Source organism: Babylonia areolata, chromosome 4 (assembly GCF_041734735.1).
Source record: "Babylonia areolata isolate BAREFJ2019XMU chromosome 4, ASM4173473v1, whole genome shotgun sequence".
NCBI lineage: Eukaryota > Metazoa > Mollusca > Gastropoda > Neogastropoda > Buccinidae > Babylonia > Babylonia areolata.
In genome coordinates, this window is record NC_134879.1 from 47,146,234 (window position 1) to 47,173,657 (window position 27,424).

The 27,424-nt window shown below is 41.7% G+C and overlaps 1 protein-coding gene across 3 annotated transcripts in view; it reads left to right on the forward strand.

Moving 5' to 3' along the window:
* The window catches only part of LOC143281712 (serine/threonine-protein kinase D1-like), a 106,885-nt gene that overhangs the window by 13,023 nt on the left and 66,438 nt on the right, over nucleotides 1-27,424 (forward strand). For all 3 annotated transcript variants that reach the window (XM_076586977.1, XM_076586978.1, XM_076586976.1), the window contains exons 2-3: nucleotides 10,183-10,321; nucleotides 27,293-27,424. In XM_076586977.1, the coding sequence (XP_076443092.1) occupies nucleotides 10,183-10,321; nucleotides 27,293-27,424 (271 nt within the window). The remainder of the gene's footprint in view (nucleotides 1-10,182; nucleotides 10,322-27,292) is intronic.

Genomic DNA, 27,424 nt, shown 5'->3' on the forward strand with positions numbered 1-27,424 from the left:
CTCTGTCTCTACTTTTGTTTTGTCATCTCTCTGTCTGTCTCTGTCTGTCTGTCTCTCTCTGTCTCTCTCCCTCCCTCTCTCTCCACCCCACCCTCATTCTCTCAAATACACATGTATGTTCTCTCTAGTCTGTCTATGTATCTATTTATGTGTCTATAGACTACTATTACACGCATGCATGCACACACAGAGAAACACACACACACACACACACACACACACACACACCTATACACATTAACACAGACACTGAAGTGTTTATTCGTTTTCACTTAGACATGTGTGCAAACTCATGTTATAGGCATGCAGCAAATGTGTGTACTGTTTGGTGTGTTTGTATGTTTGTGTGTGACTGCATTTGAATTTCATGTTTACAGTGTGCACAACACAGACATGCAACTTGTAATCACTTTGCATGTTTGCCTGCAGATCAGCATAGTTCTTTTACTACTGTATAAGACAGCATGTGAAAGGAAGTATATGTTGTGCACCCATCTTGTGCAGACTTTACCAGACTGACATCAACTCAACTCACTTCACTTACCAAATTTTAGTTTCTATTGAGAAAAACAAAACAAAACAAAAACTTAGGTCATAGAAGGCTTTGTGTGTGTGAGTTTGTGCATGCACATGCATATATGCTATAGTAAAATTCTGTGTGTGTGTGTGTACATGTGCTTATTAACAAACAAAAAAAAAATACATGAAACAGAAAGAAGGGAAAATAACCCCCCAAACAAACAGTGTTCTTCTTCTTCTTCTGCATTCACTCGTATGCACACGAGTGGGCTTTTACGTGTATGACCGTTTTTACCCCGCCATGTTGGCAACCATACTCCTGTTTTTGGGGGTGTGCATGCTGGGTATGTTCTTGCTTCCATAACCCACCGAACACTGACATAGATTACAGGATCTTTAACATGCGTATTTGATCTTCTGCTTGCATATACACACGAAGTGGGTTCAGGCACTAGCAGGTCTGCACATATGTTGACCTGGGAGATCGGAAAAATCTCCACCCTTTACCCACCAGGCGTCGTCACTATGATTCAAACCCGGGACCCTCAGATTGACAGTCCAACGCTTTAACCACTCGGCTATTGCACCCGTCCAAACAGTGTTCAAAACAAGAAGTATCAGTCTCATCTCTCTCTTAACAATTTCAGTGCCTAGCTTTTTTTTTTTTTTGCTTTTTTTTTTCATGCTCAGTGACTATTCGCTAAGGGATTTTTTTGCTTTTTTTTTTTTTAAATCTCAGAGGATAGTAATTTGAAAAAAAAAAAAAAAACCTTCTAGCCTGCAAACTGCTGAAAGAAAGTTTGTATAACCTATGCTTCTCAAAAAGGAAAATGAGCACATTATCCAATCATGACAGTTCCACATAAATTTCATGACATTTTGATAGGGAAAATTCCACAATGATGCAGATGGATAATTTTGCCCTTTGGGCACTCCTGTCCTGGGGCACTGAAGGAGTTAATGTCCAAATCCTTCATGCATTCAGTTTGTTCATTGTATCAGGTGAAATCTTCCAAAGCTATTGATTCTGTCCTTTTCTTTGCAGTTTTCTGGCTTTGTTTTTATGTAGACTGTTGTTTCAGTATGTTTTACAAATCCACTCCCGTGTTCAAACTTGGTGTGTGTGTGTGTGTGTGTGTGTGTGTTCACATAAATAGATTCTGTCATTCTTAAGTTTAATGTCTTCTCACTGTAAGTGATATGTACAAGACTAAAGCAAAAGTGTGTTTGTAATGTGTGCAAGCATGTGTGTTTATGTCACAATACATGTGTGTGAGAGAGCCTGCTTATCTTACGCACACTGGAATATGAGTGAGTGTGTGTGTGTGTGTGTGTGTGTGTGTGTGTGTGTGTGTGTGTGTTCGTTCGTCTTCAGTTTAACGTCTTTCCACTTGAAGTGATATTAGACGGGGGAAAAAAAAAAAAAAAAAACACCGTGGGGGTAGGGGTTGTGGGAGGGGGTGGGGGTAAAAGTGTGTGTATGTGTGGAGGATGAATAGGGAGAGACAACGCTAGGGAAAATGGAAACGTTATAAACGCCAACATCAAACAACTATAACAAATGTCCTATTGGACTACGCAGCAAACCTTCTGCAACAGCAAATAACATATTGGAATTGTTAATAACACATTCAAAAGAACTTTTGGTGAAGTCTGGTAAAAAACATTTTAGATTCTGACATTCGAATATGATATGGTTGCTAGATATATGTTCTCCACATATGCACCTAACATCTTTGCTGAACTTAGTTATAAAAGCATGTGTGTGTGTGTGTGTGTGTGTGTGTGTGTGTGTGTGTGTGTTTACCAAATATGTGTGTGGTTGAAGACAGCCAGAAAATTTTCCCTGTTCCTTGGAATATTTTGATTGTAATCGTACACAATCTGGGAAAACATGTTTTTGTTTTGCTCTTTCCATTTTCTGCATTCCTACTTTGTGCTTATGAGTGGAAGGAAGGCTAGGGAATGCAATGACAGGGGAAGTGTCAGGAGGTAGTGACTCACATCATTTCCTGCTGTACATGTCCTGTGTCACTGTATGAAATGACCTGTGTACTTGTTGCTTGTCTGTTATTTGTTTTGTTGAGAATGGGTTAGTTTATGAATGTTACTTAGATGCTTGGGTGCAGAAGGCAGGATGAGGAGGGTGTGGGGTGGATTTTTTTTCAAAGTACCATCACATATACTGGTGATTGTAGGCATTTTGTTAAAGCGTTAATTTTCACATATAAATGTTATCGTTTATAAGGTAGGACAGAGCAGTGGGGTGGAGAAGGGTGGGTGGAGTAATGACTTGGGGAAACTGGGTGGAAGTAGGGTGGAATAAGGCAGTCAAGGCGCTCCATTGTCCATTGTCCTCTGTCAGTTTGCTGGTGTCAGCCCCCCTCCATCATCTGTCGAAGCATCTGAGGTCTCTCTCCACTGTTTGCTGCCAGTTCATCATTCGGTTAACTGTTGCTTTATTAGACTACTGCTTGATGGCTTTTATGTGTGCTGTTTATGGTCGTCTTGGCTGCTGTATGAAGGCAGTAAATTCGAGTGCTTCTGATCTGTTGGTTGTTGCCCCTTTCTCCGTTAAACTGTGCACAGGGTGATTGGCAATTATATTGTTTATTTTACTCAAGATTTAAATGATTGTTAAGGTTTGAATGATTTTTTTTTTTTTTTTAAGAAAAAAAAAAAAGGGAACAGCAAACCGTCTCTCCAATTTAAAAAGTAGGAGTCTTGTAATGACTTGTCTTTCTGAGCTGATGACCTTATTATTTTGCTGTCAGACCCATCTGACCAGTGTATTCATAGACTCCAGTTGCTATGTCTTCAGTTTGTATGGAATGGAAAACATAATAATGATTTCCTGAAAATAACAGTGAAAAGCATGAAGAAAGATGGTCTGAATAAACTAGAAAATCTTAAATACATGCCTCTGAGTTTGTTTGGCTTAGACATTTTTTTTATATAATAATTTAGTTAGCTTTTGAAACATAGATACCATTCTCTTGAAAAAATGGAACCAGTGGATCAGTGTATACTGTATTGTGTACAAATACTGATTTTGGGGGGACTTGCACATATAGAGCTTAAAAGTTATTTTCCCTTTTTGTCATACTGAAAAAAAAATATATTGTGTAAGTTACTTTGGGAATCTATTTTCCACAAAGAAAAAACAAGAGAGGCAAGGCCTTCAAGACTCACTTGTGATACACTTAAAAAAAAATCCAAGCTTTTTATGTATTGAGTATAATTTAAAAATGTAATGTTTAAGATGAGAAAGATCAGTTTAAAGCAAATTAACTCCCCTAGCATTACAGAGTAATTTCCCTTCTTTACTATCTGCACAAAAACGTTTGCAAAATAAATAAAACTTCCATGCTTAGCAAAAGAAGTTCCTGTTTGAACAAAAAATGATAATAATGACTGCTCTAGCTGTTGGGTCAGAATATCAGATCAAAGTGCCAAGTTTAGAGAATACAAAAAATATAGATATGACAGTAAATGCAGTTTGCATATAATTAGGCTTCATTCTTTATTTTTTTTTTGTGCCCATCCCAGAGGCGCAATATTGTTTTAAACAAGATGACTGGAAAGAACTGAATTTTTCCTATTTTTATGCCAAATTTGGTGTCAGCTGACAAAGTAGTTGCAGAGAAAATGTCAATGTTAAAGTTTACCATGGACACACAGACACACAAACACACGGACACACACACACACACACACACACACAGAGACAACCGGACACCGGGTTAAAACATAGACTCACTTTGTTTACACAAGTGAGTCAATGAAAGTCGCTAATGCCATAATAAAACAAAACAAAACAAAGTGACATTGTGGATTGGAAATTTTTTTTAAATCATCATTTGAAAGAACATGGTGAGTTCATTAGCAAAGAGAAACTGCAGCAAATTCCTGTGTTAATTTTATTCTGTACAATGGATGGATATATATATATTCATTATTCCAATAGATTACAAACAAACAAAACAGAATTCCAATGAAAGGCAGTTACATACTGTCCAGACTTTAAATCATTGGCATCAAACCCATTTGTAACTCGAGTAAAGGAGCAAAAACTGTGTTGTCATTATTTTTAAATCAGATGATGATGCACCTGTATGTTGTTCACAATGGGCAGAGATGATTAATGAATGCATTCTTTGAGAAAAAGGGTTTTCATAAAATCAAATTAATGGCTGCAAATCAGAATTGTCAGCAGAACAGTTGCCACCAATATTGTTCTTGCTGTAGTGGGTTCAACAGCCAATATGCTATGTGTGCTATATAAAGAGGAAAGATACTGAATTAAATATATGCTGTGGAAATGCTGTTTGCTCAGTCCTCACAGCCAGTACGCTATGTGTGCTATATAAGGAGGAGTTTCAGTTTCAGTTTCACTTTCTCAAGGAGGCGTCACTGCGTTCGGACAAATCCATACACGCTACACCACATCTGTTGAGCAGATGCCTGACCAGCAGCATAACCCAACGCGCTTAGTCAGGCCTTGAGTGCATGCTTACATATTTGTGTACCTATGAAAGGGGATTTCATTTTACGTAATTTCGCCAGAGGACAACACTCTCGTTGCCATGGGTTCTTTTTCAGTGCGCCAAGTGCGTGCTGCACACGGGACCTCGGTTTATCGTCTCATCCGAAAGACTAGACGCTCAGTTTGATTTTCCAGTCAAACTTAGGAGAAAGGGCGAGAGCGGGAATCGAACCCACACCCTCACGGACTCTCTGTATTGGCAGCTGAGCGTCTTAACCATTCTGCCACCTTCCTCCTATAAGGAGGAAAGATACTGAATTAAATATCTGCTGTGGAAATGCTGTTTACTTTACTCAGTCCTCTTCATGCCTCATGGCACTTCAGACCACCACTAGAAGTCTCCATTGCTGCCTGTCTTTAGCTGTCTTAGCTAGCTTCTCCCCAGGTGTAGCCATTATTCTTCAGTTGTTTTTTAACTGTTCTGCGGCATGTCCCCCTGGTTTTTTCCTTGCGCTTTTTTTTTTTTTTTTTTTTTTTTTAATCTGGTGTCCGCAGCTAAGGGCAACATTGAAGATGCATCTGTTGGCATTTTAAGGTCAGGTCTGTGTGGATCTGTAGAAGTGCACACTTACAAAAACTTCTTAGGAAATGAACCTCCTCTACAGTGGTTTAAAAAAAAAAATGGGGGGAAATCATTTGTTGATAAACTTTTTTTGTATGCGTTTTTTGTTGGTGTATGTTTTTTGGTGTGTTTTTTTGTTTGTTTTGTTTTGTTGTTGTTGTTTTTTTGTTGTTGTTTTTTTTTGGGGGGGGAGGTATGTGTGGTAAATATCTGACATTTTGTTGTTCTTTGTTCTTTTTTTTTTCTTTTGGTGGTTTGTCAGAATAAGGTTAAGTGTGAACTTTATTTTATGTTAAAGATTATTTCAAGTAAATGCCAACAAAAATGGGAATATGTTCATTAAAGTGGAAGATTATTGGATAATGTAATTTAGCTGTTTTGTTTAGAATTTTATTTGGACCTTAAGGACAAATTTTACATACAATGAGCTTTTCTGGATAGATTAAGTTTGCCACTTTTGAGAACTTGTTGGAAGGGGAAATCATAATTGATAAAGCCATTTATGGGCTGGAAAAAAAAGAGAGAGAAACAGTAAAGTCCAGATGCAGATGAATGTGTTTCAGAAGTGTGTGTGTGTGTGCTGTGTGTGTGTGTGTCATTGTGTCTGTGTGCGTCTGTATCCATATGTTTGTGTTTACTTCATGTGCACAATAGATAATGAGTAATTGGACAGTTTAGCAAACAAGTTTAAGTGTATGTGTGCTTGTATCCACAATCACATGTTCACAATATCTGTGTGTGCACACTCACGTGCATGTGTGTGCGTATGTGCACACAGGTTAAGATGAAAGGTGAAAAGGTAATATATCGTTCCAATGCTTTTGATGCCAGGAGAGTGCTGGTGAGAAGGGACTGTGGGGTGTGCGACCAGAAACTGAAATATATCTGTGCATACACAGTGTGTACATGTGCAAATGTTCACTGAGATGAATGTGTGTGTGTGTGTGTGAAAGCTTGGGATATGCAAGCAGAAACCAAAATATATCTGTGCATACACAATGAGTACATGTGCAAATGTTAACTGAGATGAATGTGTGTGTGTCTTTGTGTCTGTGTGTGTGTGTGTGTGTGTGTGAAAGCTTGGGATGTGTAAGCAGAAACTGAAATATATATGATAATTGTGTGTGTGTGTGTGTGAAATGAAAAAAAAAAGACAGTTGCTTAGATAGTTTGGGGACAGGAAGTAATGAAGAGAACATAGAAAAAAGTAATGTGTCTTATGTTTGATGCATATTTAAGAGAGCATATATGTGTTGATATGATCTGTGTGCGCGTGTGCATGTGTGTGTGTGTTGTATGTGGGTGTGTGCATGTATGAGTGTGACTGTGCTCATGCACAAGCACTTATTTGCTTTAGTGTATATGGTCATATATATAAATTCCAACTATTTTTGTGTTTGTGTACTTTTTGTGTACTATTCTCCACAGTATTCTTTGTGGCCCTGGTGCACTCGGTAATATTTATAGTACAGACATGTAATTTGGTTCTGTTCTATTTCATAATGTTCCATTCAATAATGTTGCTCACAAGCCAGCACACACACACACACACACACACACACACACACACACACACACACACACACACACACACACACACACACACATGTGTTGATACTGTCTGTACTGTTAGTATTATATATACACACACACACACACACACACACACACATACATATATATATATATATATATATATATATATATATATATATATATATATATATATATATATATATATACATCATGGCATGCTTGCAGCACCCTGGGTGACCCTGGTAACATGTAAACAACTTATCCCTAATGGAAGGAACGATATCGTTCCGAAAATTTAGAATATATGACAGATTGTTGTGTTTCTTTTTCTTTTTCTTTTTTTCTCTCTTTCTCACTGTATATATAGACATACATATACATAAAGGAGAACAAGCTCTGTGAGAGATACTTGCGATAGCAGAAGTACCGGCAATGAACGAGTCGGAAATTGGGAGTTGGTAAGTCAGCTCATCAGTGCAGATGGTATGCATACATGTGTGTTTATGACCTCAGTTATCAAGCGGTGGAATGCTGTGGGGGATGCAAATGGTATTCATGGGCTGTCACTCACAGTCCTCATGCAGAGGCTGAATTACTACGACTGGTGGTAGTGTTGTGTGTGGATTATGTTACGGAACTTAGCCTGAGTAAGTGAGTGACTTTGTTGCTTGTTATAGCCCGGTGGACCTCACAAGGCCATAACATGCTGAAAAACTGTAAGAGATTGATCCTGTAGGACCTCCATGGGGGAGGGGGACTCCCAAGAGAAAAAATACAGTCATTTTCATTTTGTGTTGTTGTTTTTCATGTGTTTGTACACATTCAAGTCAAGATTTGCCATTCCGATGCCTATGTAAAGTTAAGGGGACACTGTGACAGAGTCATATACTAGGCCTGACTTCTGATCCCCTGTTTGTTCACGTGCGCAATAGCCGAGTGGTTAAAGCGTTGGACTGTCAATCTGAGGGTCCCGGGTTCGAATCACGGTGACGGCGCCTGGTGGGTAAAGGGTGGAGATTTTTACAATCTCCCAGGTCAACATATGTGCAGACCTGCTAGTGGCTGAACCCCCTTCGTGTGTATATGCAAACAGAAGATCAAATACACACGTTAAAGATCCTGTAATCCATGTCGGCGTTCGGTGGGTTATGGAAACAAGAACATACCCAGCATGCACACCCCCGAAAACGGAGTATGGCTGCCTACATGGCGGGGTAAAAACGGTCATACACGTAAAAGCCCACTCGTGTGCATACGAGTGAACGCAGAAGAAGAAGTAGTTCACCAGTGACCAGGGTTCAAGCCCCCGTTTTGGCAGGGTGTTGTGTCCTTGGGAAAGGCACTTTACTCCGATTTTCCTCACTGCTGGCCAGCAGTGGCTCAGGTGTGAATGGGTACCTGACTTCAGGTAGGGACGTTTAACTCACTCAGTATGGCCAGTCCTCTCTTCTCCTCTACACAGACCCCTCGGATGTCCAGTGGGTGTCTGAATAACCCAACCTTTAGCTTCCATCGTCAGAATTGTGGTATTCTTTGTCAACATTCACCTCTTCAGTATAAGAGCCTTCCGCTTGCAATATTTTGATGATGGTAACTGGGGTGAAACGCTGTTAACGTCGTCTCTTTCGCCGTTCGTATGGAGAGAGTTAAAACAGTGTAAGGAGAGGATCGGGCCCTGCCTGCCTTTGTTGAGCCCTGGACACAGTTAAGGCCAGACACGGTAGTGAAATTTTGACCAAAATCATGATTTTTTGTGATTTTCGTTTTTTCGCATAATTTGCTTCTTCAACATCTAATCTTTAATCTTTCACCTGGGTACTATATTCACTTAAATAAAGCTTTAAACAGCACCAACATGTGTGATTTCTTGTGAGTACAAGCACATCTCTTTCTTTTCCTGTTTTCTCAGTTTTGTGTTTTGTCCTCGTAATACCATTTTTCAAAATGCTAATGCTCAACAACTTTAAAAGATAGCATGTTCAAACTTCGTACTTTCTTTCTTTATGTATTCATCTTTATTATAGTGCAGTGGTTTGTATAGTACTAGTAAAAGAATGAAATACACTCATTTGAAAAAAAATGATGTCAAGGAATTTATACTCAACAAAAAAAAAAATAATAAATGTATTTATTCAAATTCCAAAATACCACTGCACTATAATAAAGAACAAATACAAATAAATCAAATAAAACAAACAGAAATAACATATCTGTAAAGGTACTGAAGTTCTAAGCTTTTAATTTTTTTTGTTTGTCGGCCATTTTGGATTCGTTTCAAATTGCACAAAATGACCTTTTTAGACATGTTTAGTCCAATATCTTTGCATACCATGTCACAGAAAGCCATAAACTTCAAGTTTATTTCATACGTTTTTGTACTACCTTAAAACGAATTCACTGCCTTGATAGCTGTAAAATGCAATAGGATCTTTAAACCGTTAATGTCTACAAACATAACATGACTGCTGTTTGATTTTTTGTATCGTGTGACTGTTTACGCTTAGTTTTGTTTTGTTTTGGGGGGTTTGTGTGTGTGTGGGGGGGGGGGGGGTTTGGTTTTTTGTTTGTTTGTTTGTTTTTGGTTTTTTTTTGGGGGGGGATGTGCTTCAGTCTTGAGAGCGTAAGATAATGCTGTTGGTGTTTATAAAAAACTTATTTGTGAAATAAGACTCACTTTTCATAAAAAGGTGTCCAGCGTTTCAGACCATATGTCTGCCCTCAGGGACTGTGTTTGTTGGAAATCCAACTGGCAGATTTGATTTAATTAGATTTCCAACTGACACAGTTCCTGAAGACAGCAGACCTGTGATCTGAAACGTTGGACACCTTTTCATCAAGTGAGTCTTATTTTACAACCCATAGTTGTTTTTGTTAAAAAAACAAAAACAAAAAAAAACACTTTCTCCATTTGGTGTTTTTATACACTCAGCAGTCTTTTCTTTTTTTATCATTGTGCTGTTGATGTGTTTGTTGTGTTTTAGACTCAGGAGCATAAACTGATGCTGTTGATGCGTTTCAGTTTCCAGAGCACCACTTCTACAACCTGGTGGACAAGATCCTGCTGTTCAAGCATGACGCCTTTGACCCCAACGTGCTGCAGATCCTGTGTAACCCCGCCGACGTCACGGAGAACTGTCTGGTGGAGGTGGTGCTCTCAGGTCAGTCACTCTGACCCTGCACTGCAAGTCCTGCCTGTCCCTCACCTCATATTGACGTCATTGAACACCCCTTGTTGTTGTTGTTGTTGTTGCTGTTGTTGTTGTTCTTGTTGTTGTTGTTGTTCTTCTTCTTCTTCTTCTTCCTCTTCTTCTCAGGGCTGGTTGTAAAACAAAAAGTTATGCTTACCCCACTACGCTCGTAAAATATAAATTTGTTTCATTTCATTTTGTTTTTTTTTTTGTTGTCTTTGTTCTTCTTTTTCTTGTTCTTCACCTTCAACTTCTTCTTTTTATCCTTTTTTTTTTTTTTTTTTTTTTTTGCATTATTCCCACGCCACTTATTATAGTCCCCCATACACAACTACACCCGGGTTCATCTGTCGCAGTCCCAGCATTTGTTTCATTTTCATGTCTTCTGAATTTCCATTGCTCTGAGAACACATTCTTCTTTCTTTCTTTTTATTCTAAGTTCTTGCTTCTCTGTCCTCTTGATCTCTGAAACAATGGAGAGGTGAAACGAAATGAGAGAGGAAAAAGTATTGTGAACATAGGATGGTGACATAAAGTCTTCTCTCTTTTTTTGGTCGTCTTTTCGTGTCAGGTGATCATAGATGGATTCCCTTTCCAAAACAAAGGTGAAACAAAATGAGAAGGGAAAAGTACAGTTAACTTTGGATAAAAATATAAAAAATATCTTTTTTAATGACATCTTTTCATGTCATGTGAATGTAGATGGATTGTAATGTATTGCGTTACGAAAGTTCACTGCTGTCTTATCAAAGACTAGCATTTATGCTTGGTGAAATTGTTCGGCTAAGGGTTTGACCTTAATTTCAGACTCAGAGTAATGTATCTGACAACCGGTCAAACTTCTCATCAGGCCTCAGCCCCTCACTGAATGAGGAAAGGATGTCAGAATGTAGGCCTCCACGCAAGCTTTATTGCATGGATCAGCAGTGGCACATCGGGTGGGCAGCAGGTTGATTAACGCTTACTCATATCAGAAAATGTTGACTAAAACGTAACTTGGTTGCTGAAACTTAACACCTTGATTGCTGAACCTCAGTGAAATGTTATCAGTGTGACATGGGTGTGTAGTTCAGTTGCTACTCATTTGATGTAGTTGATTTTGCTGATCAAAAGCAATGCAGCCCTAAGAGGAAGAAGTCTAAATAGAGAACTTTGACTGACATGCTGATCTGAGAGCCCTGTCTTTTCTCACCGAGATGGCCGCCCTTCACTGATGAGCGTACTTGCCAGTGGCATTCATGGGGTTAATGGGTGGCTGATCATTGTGACCCTTTTGCTGGAGTAAGTGAACAAAACTTGCCTTAAGTGGACATCACTTGAGCATCAGGCATTTATGTTTTCAGTATTTGTTCTCTGGGGGTTAGTTGGCCTTCGGGAACCATCCCAACGGCGACTGTCCGAAAACCCTCTCGGCCAAGAGAGTGGGGATGTAATTTGGGCAAGACACTCTCCACTATAATCATGTTCTAGCCCAGATAATTGGAACAGCAGTTGCCTCCTCTGCTGTTCGGATGGTCATTGTCGGACATGACTAACTATCATACAGATTTGTTCAGGTGATTTGTATTGTGCTGTTCACAACAAGATGAGCATTAATTGTCCATGTCAACTGCAAATCAGTGTGTGTGTGTCTGGAGATACTTCTTCAAAAATTTGATCAGCATGTCTTCCATATTCAGGGAACATACACCACTGCATTGAAAAAAATCAATTAAGTCAAAAAGCTGGTCACTGTGCTGAATTTTATTAAAGCTGGAAAGAAAAGTGGATGTGCTTCTCAGTAGTTGGCAGGCAGGCAGACAAAAATTCATACACTGTGAATCTATTACAAACCCCATTTCTGTAAAAACTTGTGCTTGGCCATATAACTGGCTTAAAAAACAACTTGAAGTTGTAACCGTAGTGTCAGAAAGCTGGTGACAGGTAAGATGAGAAGTTGTGAAAGCCTGGTTGTGTTGTGTTGTGTTGTGGTGAGTTTTAGTTTCAGTAGTTCAAGGAGGCGTCACTGCGTTCGGACAAATCCATATACGCTACACCACATCTGCCAAGCAGATGCCTGACCAGCAGCGTAACCCAACGCACTTAGTCAGGCCTTGAGGGGAAAAAAAAGAAAAAAAAAGGTGAATAAATAATAGATAAGCTTACATAAATAAATAAATAATTAAATAATAATTATAATATAAAAAAGGTACTAGTAATAATAATAATAATAAAATAATAATAATAAATAAATAAATAAATAAGATAACAATGATGATAAATATGTTGTGGTGAAGCTGACAGGAGCTCCACCAGAGCCTCCCCACACAAGCTGAGGGCTTCAGGGGAAGTGTCAGTTGTAACTGACCTATCATGTTGCCAGGGGCAGAGGCTGAGAGAGAGGGTGTGGCCTGCCACTCTGAAAGATCACTGAGGTGGTGATATTGTGTCAGTTGTCTTGTGGCTCAGGTGCCCCTCACCCCCTCCCCCCTCCCCATCCCTCTCACTCCTCTTCCCCACCACCCTCGAGACCTGTTGAGAACATGAACTTTGTGATGGCTTGATCTTTAAGTGTGCTGGTTTCTGTGTGTGTGTGTGTGTGTGTGGACAGGGCTGAAGGTATTGACAGGGAGTGGCATGAGTTCAAAAAGTCAGTGTGACAGAGGCCCCGCAAGGGTTCAGAGAGTCACTGTTACAGGTGGTTCTCAGGACAGTCTGTAAGGTCCTCCTGTCTGCTCAGTGCAGCTCTCCACTGTTATTGATACAGCCAAGAGACCAGGAGAGATCTGGCGAACAGTTCTTCTGTACAGTACCCCAATGACTCTCCATTCGCACAGAGTTGAAGGAAAAGATTGCAGTTACTGGGTAGCTACCTTCTGCCTCCTCGCAGCGCCCCCCTCCCCCCCCCCCCCTCCCTGGTCACCCCCCCCCGGCCCCCCCACGACTTTTATCTTCTTTTTCCAGCCCTGGACTGTAAAGTGCTCTGTGCAGCCACTATTGTATTATATTGTATTTCTCTTTTTATCACAACAGATTTCTCTGTGTGAAAATTGGGCTGCTCTCTCCAAGGAGAATGTGTTGCTACACTACAGCGCCATCCATTTTTTGGTGGTATTATTTCCTGCATGCAGTTTTATTTGTTTTTCCTATCGAAGTGGATTTTTCTACAGAATTTTGCCAGGAACAACCCTTTTGTTGCTGTGGGTTCTTCTATGTGCGCTAAGTGCATGCTGCACACGGGACCTTGGTTTATTGTCTCATCCGAATGACTAGCATCCAGACCACCACTCAAGGTCTAGTGGAGGGGGAGAAAATATCTGCGGCTCAACCGTAATTCAAACCAACGTGCTCAGAATCTCTTGCTTCCTAGGCGGATGCGTTACCTCTAGGCCATCACTCTACTTACTGATTCATCTCAGAGACCTGGAAGGATCTGGTGAACAGTTCCTCTGCACAGTGCCCCAATGACTCTTTACAGAGTTGGGGAAGAAGACTGCAGTTACCAGGTGGCTGCCTGCCTTCTGTCTGCTCACAGCACCCCACCACTTTTGTCTTCTTTTTTCCAGTCCTGATATGGCCCTATGCGGTCCACTGGACTGTAAGCATTAATGCCAACGTCAAAATTTTCTTGGTTTTTTGTACTTAAACCTTCTTCCTCCTTTCTGAATCGTGAGATTACCATCTGCTATTGTTGCCTGAACTGCCCGGGGGTGGGGGGGTCTGCGCATGTGCATAGGAAGAAGACGTCTTTTGGAACTTGTCCGCTTTCATAACAAAGTTTTAGTGGTTTGTAAGTAGTATTTAGTGTTCTGTTGCTTAAAAAGTCATTGTAGAGGAAGCAGACACACTTTCTCAGTAAAATTTTCTCATCATTACATTTTTTCTTTTCAAAATTCTGATTAGTTAAGGTGCAGGAGTGATTGTGTGGGTGAGCTCGTTTGTGGTGCCCATTGTTGCAACCTGTTTTGTTTACTTCCAGATGGATATCTTTTCTCATCGGAAAGGTATGTTTTCAAATGATTTTTCCCTCCTGGTTTTTGTCATGGTTTTATTATTTGAATAAGGCTATCCGATAAAGCCGAGACACCTCAGCGACAAAAGGAGATTAAATTTTGGAGCCAAAAGAATGATTCAAACCCATGAAACACCCCCAACCCCCACCCCAACCCCCTCCCCCCACCCCACCCATCATTACTCTTGCTAACATCATACGCTCCTAAACCAAACCCTGGCCTGAGGGTTGCTACAACTACAGGTCAACAGACTAGTGTTGACAGCCTGACCCATCCAATCTGCAACACTCATGGTCTTGTGGTGCATGTGATGCGACTGTCAAGTGGGGAGATCAGGGTGTAGCATGTGAGACCTGTGGACAGTGGTTCCACGCTCACTGTCAAAGCATTGTCACATAGCTCTATCACCACCTAGGAGACAGCAAGGAGGACGTACCATGGCACTGCGCAATCTGTGGCAATCCAAACGGCCAAACTACTTTTGACTTGCATGGAATAGACAGCCCCATCAAACTGAAACCTCCTGAACTCTCCAGACATGGAGCAACCATGCCTGTCACCATCAGGACTGATTTTGGTAAGGCCACAACATGCTTCCACACCAACTAGGGCAAGTCAACAGAACAAATGCACCAGGAGACCACTGAGAGTGCTCAATATTAACTTTCAGTCCTTGCCGGGAAAAAAGCAGAGGTGATCAATTTGATTGACAGTGTAAAGCCTGACACTTTAATAGGAACTGAAACATGGCTGGACTCAGATATCAGTGATGCAGACATACTGCCTGACATGTTCTCAGTTTATCGGAAGGACAGGAATAGAAGTGGAGGTGGAGTCCTCATTGCTGTACGATCAGACCTGGACAGTTACATCGCCCCAGAGCTATCTGCAGAGTGTGAGCTGATTTGGGTTAGGCTAAATCTGAATATCTGCGCCTATTGCAGGCCAGATAAATCGGATGAAGTCAGCCTGGAACACCTCGGCACATCACTCGGCAAGGCTGCCTGCTGGAAGAATGCGGTGCTTAAGTCCAGATGACCCTACCCAAGCCTACATAGAAAGCTGCTAGATCTCCTCAGTGACTGTGAGATGGAACAGCTGGTGGAAGTACCAACTTGAGAGGCACACACACTTGACCTTATCATCACCGACAGTCCTGAACTCATACCACATATCGAAACGCTACCAGGGCTGTTGGATCATGATGGAGTCTACTGTGAAGTCCAGATCCATGGACAATAAAAGAAACAAGTCCCCAGACTCATCCCTATATACAAAAAAGCAAACTGGGAAGGGCTGAAAGAGGAGATGACCAACCTCACAACTGAAGTGGAAAAGGACAAAACCACAACTACTAAAGAACAGTTGTGGACAAAATTTAAGACGATACGTCAGGATGCAACCACATTCCCCACAAGACAGCCAGAAAAAGGGAGAGCAAGCCCTGGATCACACCAGATCTGCGAAGCCTAATCAAAAGGAGAGACAGAGTCTTTTGGAAGATGCACAGACAGGGAACAGAGGAGCTCAAAGAAGAGGTGAAGAAGCTCAGAAGACAAGTCCAGAGGCAGCTGCACAGAGCATACTGGGATTACCTGAACAAAATCTTCACTACAGACAGTGACTTAGGACCAGACCAGCGCCAGAGCCAGAGTGCAAACGTTTCTGGTTGTTCATTTAACACCAGAAGTCATCAAACACATTAGTGGCCCCACTGAAGGCTGACGGACGCCTGACCTCGGAACCCTCAGCACAGGCTGAGATTCTGAACAGGCATTTCCAGTCAGTCTTCAGCAAAGGAAATGAGTACTCGACAGAAGAATTCACCCAGAAATTCAACATGAAACCAGTAGACTTCCCCGAATTAGATGACATCAAAATATCAGTGGAGGGAGTAAAGAAGATTGTTGCAGGAACTAAAGCTAGACAAAGCAAGTGGACCAGACAACATCAGCCCATGTATACTCAAAGAGTTGGCGTCAGAAATTGCTCCAGTCCTAACAACAATATTCCAGTCATCCCTTTCCACCGGGACAGTTCCATCTGACTGGAAGGATGCAAGGATGCCAATGCCACTCCAGTTTGCAGAAAAGGAGAGCAATATCATCTGGCAAACTACCGCCCAGTATCCCTAACTAGCACATCCTGTAAGATCATGGAGCACATTATCACCAGTGCAGTAATGCAACATCTAGAACAACATGGAATACTACGAGAAGAACAGCATGGCTTCCAGAAGAGAAAATCTTGTGAGACCCAGCTCCTGGAATGCACAGAGCAGGGAAAACAGACAAACGTCCTTATCATGGACTGTGCTAAGGCATTTGACAAAGTTAGCCACAGCCTACTCCTGCATAAACTCTATCACTAGAGTTCGCAGACAGACCAAAGAGTGGATCACAGATCTCAACAAACTCACTGAGTGGGAGAAGAGCTGGGACATGGTTTTCCATCCTGGCAAATGCAACACCTTGATCGTGAAAAAAAGCAGGAACCCAAAAGAGCATCAGTATACGCTCCACAAACACTACAGAGTGTAGACTCCACTAAATATCTAGGAGTCACGATAAAGAAAGACCTGAGCTGGAGAAAGTATATTGAGAACATCTGCTCCAAAGCAAATAAGACCTTAGGATTTTTGAGGAGGAGCCTGAAAATTAGTTCCCAGACCATCAGGGAACTAGCGTACAAGGCATCTGTCCGCCCCATCCTGGAGTATTCATCACCAGTCTGGGATCCCTACCAACAACAGGACATTGATCTCCTTGAGACAGTCCAGAGATGAGCAGCCAGATTTGTGCTGAGACACTACCGGAACACCTCAAGTGTGTCCGCAGTGCTACAAGACCTTGGATGGCCCTCCCTGCAACAATGCCGCCAAACAGCCAGACTGACCATGCTTTATAAAATCAAGCATAATCAGGTAAGCATGGACTCAACTGAAAGCAAAGCTGGTGTCACCACCACCATGACAACAATGCACCCACACTGAGCAGTTGGAGCAAAACTTTTGTAAAACTAAATACAGGCAGGCTGGTTTCCTCCCACATACCATCCGGGATTGGAACGCCTTGTACCAGAGAGCCGTGGAGGCCAGCTCAGTCGACACCTTTGTATCGATGGTCTTCTGGCTATAAATACCAGAAGATACCCTCTTTTTTTTCTTTTTTTCTTTTCCCAGCTTCCACACTTTTTTTTTTCCCCGGACTTTCTTGGGTCGACCACCATTTTATTTTGAATATGAATTCATTATAACAATTCAGAGTAGATGGAAAAGAAAGGGGAAAAAACAAAGAAAGAAAAAAAATGAATACAGTGTACATTAACAATAACATCATCATCATAAGTCATTATACTTATATTGTTCTATCAATTTGGTCAAGGTGGACACATTTTCATCATGTGTAACAGTGCAGTTTTATAACATATAATAGACATTATATCTAGCATCGGCATAGAGTTATGGACACTTTGCTTAGCTAATGTAATGTGGAAAGAACACAACCCACACATGTGATATCTTATGTATGAACACATTTCCTCTAGTTTTCTATACGTGATTATATAAAACACCCATTACACAGTCATGTTAAACATTATTACTGCAGACACATAAGTGCACATGAATACACACATGCATATATTATTTACATACTCCAGCTTCCACACTTAGCGGAGCTGGGGGACGGGTAGTCCAGTTGCTTGCAGCTGGGCAAAAAGCAAAAAGTAGTAGGCTGCCGGTCTAAACCAACTTTTTGGTGGGTTTTTTTTTGGCTATGAAACCTATCCACTCTATGTAGACCTGGATGTATCTTCCGCAGACCTCCTTTCAGTCAGTGATAGAACAGTCAGGGTATTGACTGTGATCACTCTACGGAAGGAAGGAAGGAAGGAAGCCAGTGATCATCTTGTATCGGTAACCGTTTTCCTGTCCCCTTGATATTGCTAGCCTTGTACTTAATCACATAGTTAATAACAGATGTGTGTGTTCTTGTAGGGATAGTACATATACGCACATGCTTGTTGTTGTTGTTGTTTTTTTATCTCACACACACACACACACACACACACACACACACACACACACACACACACACACACACACACACACACACACTACACAACACACACACACACACTACACAACACACACACACACACACACACACACACACACACACTCACACACTCACACTCACACTCATTCACTCACACACTCGCACACAATGCAAACACACACACACACACACACACACACACACACACACACACACACACACACACACACACACACAACAAACACAAACACACACACACACACACACATAGTCACACTCTCTTTACGGCACACGCAACGCTTCCATCCTCTCTAACGGCTCAAAAGATTGCTCCTAACAAGATCAACGTTGGTTGTCTGTAGTTTCTGTGGACTATAACGCTTGCACGCTGCTCTCTTCCCAGTCGATCTGCGTTCACAGAGCGGCAGACAAAGCAAGAGAGCAAATTGATTTTGCCTGTGACCAGTTAAAAAAAAAAAAGAAAGAAAAAAAGAAAGAAAAAAAAAAGGAGAACGTCAGAGCCCAGGAGGCAAGTCTTTGAGAGAGAGAGTTGTCTACAGGTGGAAGACAGTAGCATCAACAGCAGCAGCAGCAGCAGCAGTGAGCGAGAGAGAGAGAGAGAGAGAGATAGTGGAGACATTTTTAACTTGACATTTTCCCCTGGCTTCCAGCGTCACTCGTGTGCTGTGACAGTATTGACGTTATAGGAGTCGGTTCCTCAGACCCCTCACCTCCTTCCTTTATCTCTCTCCTGTCTTTCTCTCTCTCTCTGTCTCTCTTTTTTCTTCTCTCTCTCTGTCTCTCTTTGTCTCTCTCTCTTTCTCTCTCTTTCTTTCTCTCTCTGTCTGTCTCTGTCTATCTCTCCCTCCCTCTTTATTTGTTTTTATTTAGTTTTTGTTTGTTTTATGTTTGTTTTTTGTTTTTTTTATTCTTTTGTTTTCTTGCATCTCTCTCTCTCTTTTTGCTACCTGTGATTGTTCGTGAAAGTTTGTGTTCTTTACTTTGTTTCCATACTAATGAGTTGTTGTCTTTGTGTGTGTGGTGTGTGTTTGTGGTGTGTGTTATGTGTTTAGTGTCTTTGTGTTTGTGTGTGTATTTGTGTGTGTGTGTGTTTGTGTGTGTATTTGTGTGTGTGTGTGGGTGTGTGAGTCTGTTTTAGGCACACATACCTGCACACAGCACACACATGCATGGACATGCACATACACACACACACACACACACACACACACACACACACACAAATCGTTGACATCAGAAACAAACCATGGCTTCTCTCACATACACCACACAGTCACAAACGCTCACAACACCAGTGTCTACACATATAAATACACTCACAAGCATGCACAGAAATATGAATATCACTTTTGCCTGTGCTCTACAATTTCAGGACAAGAATGGGCACAGTTGGCCTCCCATGTGCATGCATTCACTTGACTCACAGCATGTGGGGAATCATCCAAACTCAGTTTAGACAAAAATGTAGGGAGCGAAGCGGACATGCATGGTTTGAACACACATTGCACAAACATACACACACACACACACAAAACACACACACACACACACACACAAACACATACACACACACACACACACACACACACACACACACACACACACACACACACACACACACACACACACACACACACACACATACACACACACACAAATGTGAAAATTGATACTTTAACCAAGTGTCTACAATCACCTGTATGTGTGATGGGACCGTTAAACAAAATGTCTACAATCACCTGTATGTGTGATGGGACCATTAGACAAAATGTCTACAATCACCTGTGTGTGTTACGGGACCGTTTAACAAAATGTCTGCAATCACCTGTATGTGTGATGGGACCGTTAATCAAAATGTCTACAATCACCTGTATGTGTGATGGGACCATTAAACAAAATTCCACTCCACTCAAATCCACAGATGTACACATGCACACAGACACACACACACACACACACACACACACACACACACACACACACACACACACACACACACACACACATCACACATCACATTCATGCACACACACAAACTGGACACACTAGCACATACAGCACACTACCTCTTCCCCTCCCTCTCCCAATACACACACACACACAGAGGCACACACATACACACACACACACACCGAATGCATACACACAGTGCTCACTCACACACATGAACACACATCTGTGCGCATGCATGCGTTCGTGCACACACACACACACACACACACAATCATTTGTGCTGTCAACAATTCGTAACACCACGTGTGAAAAAGGAAAGAAATGATTATTGATTTCCGCAAGAACAAAGCACACCTGTATGTCAGAGGTCAGGCCGTTAACCAGATTGAATTAGGAAAGTTCTCAGGCTTACGTCTCTCTGGCAAGCTGGCTTGGAATGTTAACAGCCGCATCCATTGGTAGGAAAGCAACAACAGACTACGCTTCTTGCGTCAACTGAAGATGTTTGGAATGGTGCTGCGAGCATGACCCAGTTCTTTGTTGAAGATGTCCTCGATTTTTCAGCCACTGTCTGGGGTTGGAGTGCTTCTGGTAAAGAAAGGAAAAGATTGATAAGAGTCGTTAAGACTGCCGCTCAAATGACAGGCTGAGAGCTCTAATAGAGTTGTTCAAAATGACAGACTGAAAGCTCTGATAGAGTTGTTCAAAATGACAGACTGAAAGCTCTGATAGAGTTGTTCAAAATGACAGACTGAAAGCTCTGATAGAGTTGTTCAAAATGACAGACTGAAAGCTCTGATAGAGTTGTTCAAAATGACAGACTGAAAGCTCTGATAGAGTTGTTCAAAATGACAGACTGAAAGCTCTGATAGTTGTTCAGTTAGACTGCTGCTCTGAGAGTGTCAAGACTATGCTGCTAAAATGACAGGCTGAAAGTTCTGACTGAGTTATTCTGACTGCCTTAAAAATGACAAGATAAAAGCTCTGATAAAGTTGTTCAAGATGACAAGCAGAAAGAGGTGCAATCTCCAGGTAACATCTTCAGTATTGCATTGTGAATGACAAAGCAAGATTTCTAACAGCTGATGACAAAGCAAGATTTCTAACAGCTGAACACACGTGCAGTTCGGCACACAGCACACACATGCATGCCCCCCCCCCCACCCCCCCCCCCCCCCCCACACACACACACACCCTCCCCAACCTATACTCTCTTTCAAACAGATATCACACGCACACATATACACACACCATATGCACACACACACACACACAGACACACACACACACACACACACACACATGCACGTGCACACGTGCGCAGACAATATCCAGCCAGTCATTCATTCCTCCCCCTTCTCTCTGACAGGAGATGATCGATGTGTAAAATGTATGTGGTTGAAGAACAGCTTCTCCCGGATACTTGTTGGGACACATTATTATTTTTATTATGAGCATTTATGCCTAATATTGAAAATAAGCCCTATTTACAAATAGAACATACATAAATATCAGAAGAAAAAAATTGAACACAAGATACCAAACATCAAAAATTATTCATCCCCCCCCTCCACCACACACACACGCACGCACACACACACACACACACACACACACACACACACAATACACAGAAGCACATGCATGCGCACACACACAAGTCATAGCACACAATTGTAAGTAGTACACAATCAAAAATACTACCAACAAATTCTGAAACTGTCAAAACTCACTCAGTCACTAATATAGTCATTTTAGTTCATACTGGAAAGGGATGAGCTGTTGAGAATTATTCAGGAGGGGAAAAAGTTGGTCTTCAGACTGGATTTGAAAGACTGCAGCGAAGATGAGTGACAGAGATGCTGAGGAAGTTGATTCCAAAGAAAGGGGGCTTGGAATGAAAAACTGCGTTGGCCATACGTTTTGGTTCAAGCAGGGGGGATCCTAAGCATATGGGTGTCAGAAGAAGAGCAGAGTTGGCGTGAGGGTACATAAGGATGAAAGAGATCAGAAAGACACTGTGGACCAGAAGCCTCAATGGACTTAAACAAAGAGAGACGACTTTGTAAGTGATTCTTTCTTGTACTGGGAGCCAGTGTGAAGGAGAGGAGAGACGTGATCAAAATAACTGGAACGAAAGACCAGTTGAGCAGTATAGTTGTGGACTTTATGAAGCCTAACAATGAGGTAGCTGGGTGAACCAACAAGTAGGGAATTACAATAATCCAGGTGGGACAGCACAAAGACACGGGAGAGTTTTGGTTGCATGGTCATTCCCTGTCTGTCTTTCTGTTTGATGTCTGTCCATTTCTTCTCTCTCTCTCTCTCTCTCTCTCTCTCTCTCTCTCTCTCTCTCTCTCTTCTCTTTTCTTTTCCTTCTCTTTACTCTGTCTGTCAGTTTCTCTCTTGTCTGTCTCTCTTTCCTGCACTCCCTCTCTCTCTCCTCTTTTCTTTCTGTTCTCTTTTCTCTCTCTTCTCCTTACTTCTCTTCTCCTTACTCTCTCCCTCTCTCTCTCTCTCTGATGATGGTGTGTTATCATTATTATCATTGGTAGTAGGGATGGTGGTGGTAGTAGTAGTGGTCAGTAGTAGTAGCAGTTGTAATACTAGTATTTACCATTAGTATTATTATTATTGTGTATTCAAGGCTTGACTAAGCGCGTTGGGTTACGCTGCTGGTCAGGCATCTGCTTGGCAGATGTGGTGTAGTGTATATGGATTTGTCTGAACGTAGTGACGCCTCCTTGAGCTACTGAAACTATTATTGTTGTGTCTTATCGTTATTGGTTTTGTTGTCACAAGGACAGATTTGAAGACAAGGCAATGCCTCAAATCTTTATCCTTGAGTAATAAAGTTTTTGAATCTGGAATCTGGAATCTCTCTCTGTCCCTGTGCCTTCTGCCCCCTTTCTACACTTCCCCACTATCTCTTTCATAACATGTGCTATGATGAAATGGTTGTTACATCCAAAGGGCCCAGTGATGTCCACATGGGGTAAATGTGTGTGTGTGTGTGTGTGTGTGTTTTCATGTGTGGTGTGTCTGTGTGTGTGTGTGTGTGCGCGTGTGTGTGCATGTGTGTATGTGTGTGCATGCATGTGTGTGTGCATGTGGGGGTGTGTGTGCATGTGTGTGTGTGCGTGTGTGCATATGTGTGTGTGTGTGTGTGCGTGTGTGTGTGTGTGTGTGTGCATGTGTGTGTGTGTGTGTGTGTGTGTGTGTGTGTGTGTTTTCTCACTTTGACAACTGTTGTCACACAGAATGGTCTCTCTTTCAGCTAATGTGCTCTTCCACACCCAGACCAGGTCTCATCTGCAGTTCTGTGGCATGAAGACTCTCATAATTAATAATGATAATGATAGTGATGATGGTTATAATAATGATGAGGATGATGGTAATAGTAGTAGTAATAATAATAACAACAACAACAACAACAACATAACAACAACAGCAATAATAGTAATAATAATAATGATGATGATGATGATAACAATAACAATGATAAGAGTATTTGTATAATCAGCACTATCACGCCAGACATTCACACACATGCAGAACTCTGACAAGAGTAATTGGCATCAGTTAATCAGCCAAGGACCCAGTGCACTTTTGTGGATCCGTTGCAATAAAACTCATGCCGAGGTCTTAACGCTCTGACGTCATTTTCCCTTGCTTTGAGGGTTGAGACGTTGAGAAAAATGATCACATGCATTGATCAGCAAGGGGCGAAGCCAGTGCAGCGTTTGAGATCATGTGCTTTACATGAGTACGGGCATGGCCGTTGTTTTGTCTTCCTGTAACACGATTAGTTTGTTTGCTAGTCATTGTTGTATGCGCTTTGTTTGTGATGAACTGAGGCTTTTGATCGTTTGCCTGCAGTGTGGACAGGACGCAGTTTCACCAAAACACGTTCCTGTGTTAGTTCAGTGGCAAGTAGATAACCTGAATCAGGGCTAAAAGAGAAAGACAAACACAACACACGCTTGTTGGTATGTGTGTTTTTATCTGCTGTGTCCTGTTTATAATGCACACACACAGACATAAGTACATAATATTATATGGTCATGGACACATATACACACATGTGCACGCACACAGACACTCATGTAAACTTAAGATGCGCATGCACACACACTTACATTTCTCTCTCTCTCTCTCTCTCTCTCTCTCTCTCTCTCTCTCTGTGTCTGTCTGTCTTTCTCATCTCTCTCTCACCCATACATTGTACACACACACATACACACACACACACACACACACACACACACACAACCATTCCCCTCACTGTCCACAAACGATGGAGCAGACTGGTCATTTTATGCAGGGAACCACCCCACACATCAGACCACAGCAGTACCCTCCCCTTCACAGTCGTCGTCACCTCCCCTCATCACCGCGGCAGGACACCTCTTATCAGTGTCTGTCCGCCTATTTCCCCGGCCCTCTAATTACTCCCGCTTGTGCTGCTGGTCAGGCCTTAGTGCTGTTCGCTTGTTCTGAGTAGCTGGGCAGTTCAGACACAGCATTGGTTCCACGGAGTGCAACTGGGGGGACCAGCTCCAGATTTGGGTGGTCATCTTTTTGGTTAGGTTTGTTAGTTCCTCTTCTTCTCTTAAACATGTGCAGCTCTGTTTTTTTGTTTTTTGTTTGTTTTTTTGTTTGTTTGTTGTTGTTGTTGTTTGTTTGGTCATCAGCTCAAACAGTGTTGTTACAGGTTGTAGGTTGTTTCTGGTGAAGGGAGATAATAGGCATGGAGTATTGATTTCTGGACAGTTTTGTGGGCGGTGGCCTTCGGTTTGGATTTTATTGATGGGGTTTCCTTGATCGTTGGAGTCTGAAGAAGGCGTTCTTTTGTCCTGTCAAGTATAGTGTGATGGAAAGAAGATTTTTTCTTTATGTGTTTGAGTGTGTGTGTGTGTGTGTGTGTGAGGGAGATCAGGAGAAAGTGAAAATGATGGGTACTTTGTGTTCCCATTCTCAATTTAGGAAGTTGAGAGTCCTTTGATGTGTTAGAAAATAAAATGTGTATGGGAGATCATTGCCGTGAGAGATGGTTGGTTGGTGTAATTTATCAGTCACTTGTTTGTCAGTTTTCCTGTTTCTTTGCTTTTCGTAAAGTAGCTGATTGCTTTGTTGAAGATCATCACATTATTTGATTTGATTTCTCTTCAATTGATGAATAAAGTGGCTGATTGCTTTGTTGAAGATCATCACATTATTTGATTTGATTTCTCTTCACTTGATGAATAAAGTGGCTGATTGCTTTGCTGAAGGAGACCAGCATTTACAACAAAGTTATTTGTAGTAGTTGTTTTTTTTAGTGGTATGTTTAGAGACATGTATGATATTTTTTGAAGTGCTAGAATCATGAGGGACTTGGAGGAAATATTTGGGACTTGTGTTGGTATTGTTATTGTTTTACAAAGATCTTGATTAGGCTGTCACAAGGCAGTACTAGGCCTGACCAGTGCATCGAGTTCATGTTGAGGTCAGGCATCAGCTCTTATTTCTTTTCTTGTTTCTATTTTTTATATGTTATATTTAAAGCAGATGTGTAACATATGTGGATCAGTCCACATACTTTGACACCTCTTTGAGACTGTTGTTGTTGTTGTTGTTGGTTTCATTCCTTTCCCCCTGATATTAACTCACTCAGTACGGCCAGTCCTCTCTTCTCCTCTGTACATACCCCTCAGATGTCCTGTGGGCGTCTGAATGACCCAACCTTTAGCTTCCGTCATCAGAATTGTGGTATTCTTTGTCAACATTCACCTCTTCAGTATAAGAGCCTTCCGCTTGCAATATTTTGATGATGGTAATTGGGGTGAAACGCTGTTAACTTCGTCCCTTTCGCCGTTCGTATGGAGAGAGTTAAAGCAGCGCCGTTGATAGTTAAGTCCTGTCCTGTCCTCCACACATAAAATCCACCAGCCGTGACTGCAATGGTGATGATGAGGAAGTCAGTCTAGTGGTGGTAGTGGTACCACAACAAAAAAAACAAAAAAAGGGGGGGGGGGGGCAAAGATCAGTAGTTTTCCTGCATCGGTATGGTGCTTTGACAGTTTGATTGCTGCTTCAGTGAGGTTCAGATTTCAAAGAAGGCTTCCAGTTCTGTTACATCGTTGTTGGGGCCGATGGACAAGAAACTGGTTTTCTACAGTCTTGCTTTGTGTGTGCATGTGTGCACAGATGCATGTGTGCATACACACAGCATGCAGCATTTTAGTGCTTGTGCACATATACTCACACACACATACACACACTCACATGCACACACTCACTCTGTCTCTCACACACACACACAGACACTCACACTCACAATCACACACACACACACACACACACACACACACACACACACACACACACACACACACACACAGCCAACCAACCAACCAACCAACTTCCTACCATCACTGATGTGAAAGTGCCACTTCATATTGACTGACAAAAAGTTCTCCATGCTGCAAAACTTACCTGTTCCAGAATCAGTCGGCTTTGGTGGAGAATTCCATGGATTTGTTGTCTGTTGTCTCCAGTCCAGCACCACTTGACACTAAGAATAAATTTGTTCGTTGGGATGCTATCCCCATATCCGTCAACATATATGTGCATGGTTGTTTGCGTGAGTTTGACATACAACTGTCACAGATCTGGAGTAATCTTGTGAAGAGAGCTTCTTGCGGTGCCTCAATGACTGTTCACACAGTGAAGGGGGAAGAAGAAGATGTGTGTTTGGTGTTTTTGTTCACCTAATTGATAAATGTGTCTTCTGTAATTCTTTTTTTTACTTTTGGGAACAGTATGTTACTACTACTGCTGCTGTTTCTGCCACCACTATCACTTCAACTTTTCCTTCATTCTATTACTCCTGTCTGTCATCATCATCATCTTCACCATCACTGCTGTGTGTGCAGAGCAAGCGACGATGGAAGATCTACAGATCCGGCCCCATCTGTTGTTTGTGCACTCGTACAAGTCTCCACACTTCTGTGACTTCTGTGGGGAGATGCTGTTTGGGCTGGTCAAGCAGGGGCTGAAGTGTGAAG